This window comes from Triticum dicoccoides, chromosome 2A (assembly GCF_002162155.2).
Source record: "Triticum dicoccoides isolate Atlit2015 ecotype Zavitan chromosome 2A, WEW_v2.0, whole genome shotgun sequence".
Classification (NCBI taxonomy): domain Eukaryota; kingdom Viridiplantae; phylum Streptophyta; class Magnoliopsida; order Poales; family Poaceae; genus Triticum; species Triticum dicoccoides.
This window is the reverse complement of record NC_041382.1, coordinates 638,005,641-638,013,811: the sequence shown is the minus strand read 5'-3', so window position 1 is coordinate 638,013,811 and position 8,171 is coordinate 638,005,641. Positions and strand designations below refer to the sequence as shown.

At 48.8% G+C, this 8,171-nt stretch overlaps 1 protein-coding gene across 1 annotated transcript; it reads right to left on the bottom strand.

The window, feature by feature from the left end:
* Positions 1-4,272: 4,272 nt before the first annotated feature.
* Positions 4,273-6,694, bottom strand: LOC119355912 (GATA transcription factor 5-like). Its single transcript, XM_037622796.1, has 3 exons — positions 6,391-6,694; positions 5,890-6,189; positions 4,273-5,783 (listed from the first exon to the last, which is right to left on the bottom strand). Exons 1-3 carry the CDS (start codon positions 6,547-6,549, stop codon positions 4,953-4,955), a joined length of 1,290 nt encoding a protein of 429 aa, XP_037478693.1. The 5' UTR covers positions 6,550-6,694; the 3' UTR covers positions 4,273-4,952.
* Between the last annotated feature and the right edge of the window lie 1,477 nt (positions 6,695-8,171).

Below are 8,171 nucleotides of genomic sequence, written 5' to 3'. Positions count from 1 at the left end.
TGCACGTTCGTAGGATTTGTAGCGATGCGTAGCCTCCTACTCACGGGTTCATCTGTGACGAAATGGAGGCACGTGCTGGCTTTGTGTGGTGCAAAGGCTACTAATCATGTTATTTCATCATGCATTCTTGCTTACGAAATTAAGGTTAAGTTCAAATAATAGAGCCTTTTGGGTTCGCATGTCTAACGGGATGTGGAATTGCCACACTTTTGAAGTGCACGGCACGTGGGATCATCTTGTTGTTGGAAATTGAGAAAATACGTTTTGAATCGAAATATGTCGCATTGTGGCAGTTTGAAGCAACGATATCGCAACTTACCAGAGGGCATCTTTCATTCGCAGGGTTTTAGGTCGTCTTTCCTTTGTATAGTTTTAAAAACATATGAATAGGAAGAAATAAACACAAAATTATACAATGGGCGTGACATTTGGAGTCCTACTGGAATAACAACAGCAAAAAATAGTAAAAGAAGTTGTTTGATTGCACCATAGGAATAACATGAAAATTTTGCATAGCGGTTAGAGTGGATGACAAGGTGATACGTTGGGTTCCTCAAACATCGTCATACCAAGCGGGGAAGCACCAATGGGACTAGACTTGAGCATGGGTAGCCCGCCCTTACAACCCGGCCCAAAACAATCGGGTGGGCTTGGGCTTCCTTTTTTCATTATTTTAGGTCGGGCTTCTGGCCGGGCTCTGGCTAGAGAAAAGCAGGTCGGGCTTTTACCGCCTCAGCCCGATATTTGCACAAGTTTAAATGGGATCATTGACACACGAATGCGACAAGGCAATACAAGGCAAGGTGACTGTACTCCTAAATGAGCTCTCTTTAGGCATGCATGAGAACTATGAGCTCACTTTAGACATGCATGAGAACTAGCAACTATTGATGGCGCACATGTTGCGCGTGCTCTGATATAGAGGTAATGATCGAAAAAAGCAATGAAAGACGGCCAAGACGCAGACCCAAATCTAGAAGAGGAAGGAGAGGTCCGAGCTTCCAAGGATGAGGTCCTGCTTGTCGGATAGCCATGGCCATAACTCAGATAGTTCGCCCCCCAGAGAGATGTCGCAGAGACCCGACGAGTTGAGTTGTCTGACATAGTGCCCAAACTACCCAATTGAAGGTTGGGCGTATTCAAACTGTTCGGCTGTGAAGCGAATGAATCCCATAGTCAACACCAAGTCTCACGCTCACGCGAGTTTCATTATCCGGGTTGTTCGGGCATACCAACCCAGACTGTCCAAACATGCTTGTGCACACATATCTGGGTCGGCCCATGCACCTTTTCTCTTTCCCTAGAATCACTTTGTGAGAACCTATATATGATGTACCTCGACCTAGGGTTACGCTTTGTAGTGATGTATTCAAGGCCACCGATTCGGTGAAGGATATCAAGTCCTTTCTACGAGATGTTACCAGACCTCCCTATATTCATATTTGGAGAAGAAAACCCTACATTGCACTTGCACATCTCTTTCCTTTGGATATTATTTGAATCAATTATACCAAATGAGTAGGTAATTTGGTTGCAAGAGTGTGTTGCTTTGAGTTCCCATCCACAAGCTTGTGTAATCAAGATGTTTGTTCATGGATGCGCACTGAGTGGGTGAGGCTCCCTTAGACATACCCGTGTGTTCCTTGTGTTCTTCTGTATTCTTCCGCTTTTCTTCTCTAATTCATGAAGACCATGTAGCCTAGTCGAATCCCGGTGCATCACAAAGTTGCCAGAGACTGAAAAGGTTTTTTCCTACAAGGGTTCTACATCGTGATAGGAATCCTATGGAACGGTGTTGTAGAAAAAGCAATCCATACGATATTGACAAATATATTTCTTGCATCGAATAGAGTCTAAATGATAAATTCATCTTTCTTGGAATCCTACGAAATTCCTTTGAGAGCTCGTAGAACCAAAGATGCCCTAAAATCACACGAATATGGCAAACATAGGATAGCAGTGTCTTGAGCATGTGAAACCTAAATTATTTTATAGCTTATTTAGTTTCTAGGATTTTCAAATCAAAGAAATAGGAAGAGTAAGGGATTAGGATGCCCTCCCCACTCCAATACCCAGAAAATTTTCATGAGCTCTCACCTACTGCTAAGAATATGCATGTATCGGGTCAAGATGAACACAATCCTAAGGAATATAGTCTTCTATTATGGAAAATGAATGTTTCACATAAAAGAAATTGAGGGTCAAAATCTATAGTAATCCTACAATAAAATGCCACCCGAATGAGCTCTTAGTTTGCTTGATTGCGTCACAGAAGAAATGTTGCATCTTTTGCAAGAGTTTGGAGTGGATGAAAAATTTCCCATGAAATCTTGTGCATGTGAATCCAAAGAAAAAGTTTTGATGGTTTGCAATCACATGGATCAAACAACCCACGTAGAAAAACTCCTAAGGGTTATAATCCTTCAAAATTCTTTTTGAGAAACCTTTTAATCAAAGAAGCCCTTAAAGTCACATCCTCATCCTAAAAGATTAAACCCACATAATAGGTTAATGTAGAACTAACAAGGACAACACATCACACCATATGTGGGCATGCCGCTCCCTTTCTCCAGGACATGATGAGACTGAGAAAATTATTTCACATGTTGTGCGCAACATCCTTGATTTATCAACAATTGATTCTCAAAGGACTTAAAATTAGCAGCCAACTTGTAGATTACAACACATGGGATAAAGTTCACATATATTTCACGGCTATATCAACAAACATAAGCCAAATCATGCCTCATGCCTAACAGAGAGGAAATACACGTAAGAACGGGGAGGATATTTTATTTATTAGTTCAAATTTGTTTTTTTATTTGTTTTTTTTTGTACTTAAATTTGGTTCAAACTGTCATAATGTGAGGAACATGTGGCTCAAAGCATATTTTAATATTGAAAAATAGCTCTTTGCTAAGAAATGATTTGGACCCTGCATCTACACTTTGTAGGATTCATGTCCTTGGAAAATGTTCTTTGGTTGTTTGATGATATAGGTCAAAAGGCTAAAATCCTTTTTTTCGACACACCACACTCCACCCAGTTTAATTTTTGAGTCTAACCTCCCAAGAAATTTTTGAGTCCACACTACACATCGGTTGCCATTTTTCGGGGCTCACCTTGGAGTAGACTGGATCATCCTCTGGGTCGGTTCATATTTTGGGCTTTTTTGGAACTGAAAATCCTAAACCCGAGCTCGGCCTGGCCCAAAACACAAGGACAGTACAGTTACTCAATTAAAATAACCATTATGATGATATTAGAAAAAAATATGCCCATTTCTGAATTAAAATATTTGTTGTCACTTTGGGCCTTTTTCCGGCTTCCTAACCATGCTTCGGGCGGAGAAGTGGAGCCCAAGCCCGGCCCAGTTGCTGGGTTTTTTTGGCTCGGGCTGCCCATGAACAGGAGTTCACAGCACATGCACCTCCCCATACTTATGCAACTAGTACCGTCTTCTAAACAAAACTAATGCAAGTACTGTCAGGCTCTGCTGCGGTCCTGTGTCCACAGGGCATGACAATAGATGCGCAATTAAGCAGAGCAGCAGGCAGAGCTAACCACAAAGAAAGTACTCTGAAATCCAAAGATGGATTTAGCCCTGGAGGAGAGAAGAAACGAAGACGGATCAGAATGCAAGAAAGGAACATCAGAAACTAAAGCCATTGCGTACGTGCTTAAGATAAGACGACATGAGGTTAGTGTGGGGGGCAAGTGGGGCCCGCGCGCCAGGGGCGCTGGCTGCCGGGCCAAGTGGGCGCCGGAGCCGGAGCCGGGTTGTGCAGCGCAAAGCGAGGCAAGGCAGCGACGGAGGAGGAAGGCGCCGCTCGCACTCACCACGTCAGTGCCCCATTACGATTACGGCCTCTGGTTAGGTCGGAAATAAGTTGGAGCCGCTGGGGTCCCACTCCGAGTGCACCACGCATCGCTGCTGTCACCAACAGTGCCGGCCGGCCGGCCTGAAAAAATCTCGCCGCGCCGTGGAAATTTCAAACCATCGCGTGGGGACATGGCGGTACTGAATCACGAGGGAGAAGCATCTCAGTGCATGCACCAGCAGCAGCAGCTGCTGCACCAAAGGTCCAAAGCTATGTAGGAGTACAAGAACAGAGCCAGCACGGAAGCCGATATAATAACCGAGCCAAAAAGACAGGCGCGCCTCCTGGCCATAGTAGTAATGGTTCGTCTTTTCAAACAGTTATGGCTCAGCCGTAGGTGGATACGACTACACCGCGAAGGGCCACACCGCTGCATGATTCATTGGACTGAGAGAGAAAATTAGCAGGGCCATCCATGAACAATACTCCATCTACACGAAACAGACAGCGGAGCATGGTTGCTTGCAGCATCCATCTACTTCTACCTCTCGCTGTCCCAAGCCCTCAACTGTCTGCTCTGCTCCTAAAACTAAGCATGCATCATGCTGTTACATGTGACAACACCATGTGATGTATCCAAGGGTGCACGCATCGGGCACCCGCTTGGTTCGCCGGTGCGTTGCTCTCTTCTCGTCTCTCCTCTTTTCCTTCACCCCAAAGGGAAAGGTTCTTGGTTTCTTCAACCCTGATGATGGTAAAAGCTAAGCACCGCCATTGATTTACACTACACTAGCAAACACATGCTAGCTCATAGAAAAACTCCTTGGGACAAAGCTGGAAATAAAGTTCTGCGCTAGTGCTGCACTGCTGCTGCTGTAGCAGTACTTAGTACCCTAACAAGCTAATGAAGGTGATGGAGTTGGAGGGGCCGAATTCCTAAAACCTAACATGACCTAAACCTGCTGGACTCTAATTAATCTCCAAACGGTACTACTCGGATGATGATGATGATGATACTAGCAGAGAAATGGAAGAAAAAGGGTTCGAGTACGGTAGTACAAAGACTGATACGGGCGGGAAAATGTACAGCCACCGCGGACGGAGTGGCCAGCCAGCCAGCGAGCGAGCGAGCTAGAACGACGCCACGGCGGGCGCGGTGGCGGTGACTGTGAGCGGGCCGTCCTCCTTCTTGCGCCTCATCTCGAGCACCTTGCGGTGGGAGTTGGAGTGGACGCTGCTCACGTACGTCGGGCTGCACGCCGGGCGGTACTCGGGGAGCAGCCGGCCGGACTTGTAGCGCACGCCGCACGCGTTGCACAGCGTCTTGGCGCCCTCCGGCCCCGCGCGCCACTGCGGGGTCTTCTGCACGCCGCAGTGGCTGCAGCGCCGGTCGCTCTGGGTGGCCTCCGTGGCGCTGGACGGGTGGGCGGGGAGGTTCTTGGGCTTGCGCCCGCGCTTCTTGACCTTCTGCTTGCTGCTCTTGCCGTGCTTGGACTTCTTGGCCGGCGGCGGCAGGATGTTGTACTCCTCCATGAGCTCCGAGGCGCCGAAGTGCGGCGTGTCCAGCAGGAAGTAGGGCGAGAAGGACGCCGACGAGGAGCAGGAGGAGGTGGTGGTGGTCGACGAGGACGAGGTGGAGTCCGGCGCGGGGCCCGAGAGCGACCACCCCGACGCCCGAGAGCGCTTGCTGCGCTTCGCCTTGACCGGAACCAGCGCCTCCGTGGACAGCGCGCATATGGTCGGAGTCCGCATAGGGTCGGACATGGACGGCAGAGCGCGGTACGCTCCATCCTGCGGGTGCCGCTGCGGTAGCGGGTGTCGCTGGGGTAGCCGGTGCTGCGGCGGGCGTGGCGCCAACGAGGCCATCATCGACGCGGGCGGCGCCGGCTGCGGGGGCAGCTCGGAGAGCGAGTCGTCCATGATACGGGACACCCACTCGAGCTCCTCCTCGACGTCATGCGCCTGCGGAAACACACAGCAAGGCAGGAAGAAATAATTAATTTCACCACGTACGACAAAAGCCTGGAAAAAGCCGCGAGAAGCGGTCAAAGTTGCCTTGAAACCTCACCGGCAGGTCAACAATCTCCGGCGCGGGCGGCGCCGGAGGGGCGAGCTCATACGACACGACGGGCTGGTTGGGCCCGTCGTTCAACTTCTCCTCCTTCACGTCGGCGGCCGGAGCCTCCTCGGGCTCGTCGGCGCTGTCCTTATCCGGCTCGCAAAACTCCTCAAGGTCCAGCAGGTCCTCGACGGAGAAGCCGTCCCGCTCGGCGAAGCCCCAGGCCGCCGGCGCCTCGGCGGCGGCGGCGGCCTCGTCGGGCGTCTCCTCCTGGCGGCTACTGCCCTTGAGGGCGTCCATCCTCTCGTCCTTCACGCCCCAACATACAGAGGAAAATCATAAATTCCCGAAACCAAGAACCACAAGTTGAGAGAAAGAGAAAGAACGCTCGTTTCCTTCCTTCCACTCCGAAAAAAACTTACAACAAAAAAGAAAAATCAACAAAAGATTCTCTCTCTCTCTATCTCTATCTCTATCTCTCTCGCCCCCGTAATCCCCCTCCCTCCTTACCAGAGAGCTGTGGTGGTGCGCGTAGGACGGCATGGCCGAGGGGCGAAGGGTGGTCGCGGCGGCGGCGGCGGGGCTGGCGTTTGAGGCGAAGGGGAGAGGGTCGGGGGAAGCGGAGGCGGAGAAGGCAAGGGAAGAAGGGGTGAGCGTTTGGTGGAGCATTGAATGGCTGCCAAAGTCCGTGGGCACAACAAATGCGAGCAGTGTCGCCTCACGCCCCTCCCCTTTCTCGCATTTCACTCCACCTCCGGCTTCCCTCCTCCCGCACTCCAAAATTTTCGTCTCGTCCGCTCCTTTTCTTTGGCCTTTGGTGCTCCCCCCGAACCGTTTCTATCTTTATTTTTATGTCGCCACCTCGCTACTATCTTCTCGGTATCGGTCGACTCGCCTACTCATTTTTTTCTACTGTGTGTGTAGACCCTGGCCTTCGAACTCATCCTCTTTATAAAAATCTTCTTTATAAAAAAGGAAGAAACGGAGGCGGAAAAGAAGGGTGACGCTACCGGTAACAGCGCAGCGGTCTCGTCGTCTCTGTGTTTTCCACCGCCCCGCGTCGTCGTGATTGTCGTGCTGCGTGGGCGACGAGACGACGGGGTGGTTCCGTTCTTCTCTTCGCGGGGCCTGTGGGTGGGTTAAAGTAAAGTGGGTGAGCGATTAGTGGCCGCCGGGGGACACGTGGTGGGCCAGCCGCGATGCCTTCCCTCCGGTCCGAGCGAAAATCATAAATGGCGTCATTTTTGAAACGCGAGTGCGGAAAGGTTCGAATTGGATTTGGGCGCCCTTTGAATTCCTTCGATCCGCGCCGGATATGCTGACGCTCCCTGCATATCTTTTCTTCTCTCCTTTTTTTTTCATTTTCGTGCTGTGGACACGCGGGCCTACAACTGTAAATATGATGTATCTTTTTTTTTCTGTTGCGGGTAAATATGTTGTATCGTATCGTACCCATGTGTACAAAGATATGCTGCATTCATACAAATCTTGGAGGAGTACACACTTGTGTGTATGCATGCACTAAAAAAGGTGTGACTATGGTGGAGCAGCATGTATATCGTCCATTCACTTTAAACTGATGACGATTTCCTGTATACCGGCGCAGAATACAGGCAGCTTCCACTTTTGACAAATAATTATGCTACTCCAAGATTTGCAAAATAGTGGTTGGTTGGTGCTCCAACAATGAACGATATTTATATTGTCTATACTCATTTAAAACCATTGGCATTTTTAATACGATGGCACAAAAATGTGGCACGCATCAACCATCTACAAAACAATGGTACTATCTATCGCGTTTAATAGTAGTACGAAAGCCGCGTAGAAAGTGTGTCTATCTATTGGGTTTTTGTTGATTAACGTCAAGATTATGTGCATAGTGCTTTATCAAACATTTCATGGTTTGGTCCCTCTATGATTGGACTGCATCAATGATGACCACTAAAAACTGAGAAAAGCCAACATAGGCACTAATAGTAAAATTTTCATAGGTTTTTAGTGGGCCAATTTCTACATTCAGTCCAAAAATGCAGCTACTACATTAAATTAAACAAGATCATTACACTTAAATCTAAGGGCGGTTTATTGTCAAATTTGTAATCAATCTCGAGTGCTCTCGTGAAAATATCTCTATTCTCGAAAATTTCGCATTTGCAGGTTGGTTGGTACCTCTGAACCTGGTGAGAAACCGTAACAGTGGGACTGAAACTCACGACCTTAGTTCACGAAATTGCCTTACTCTAGTTTACTTCACACGGGTGGGCTCTTAAAGCTGGTACCTTCGAGCC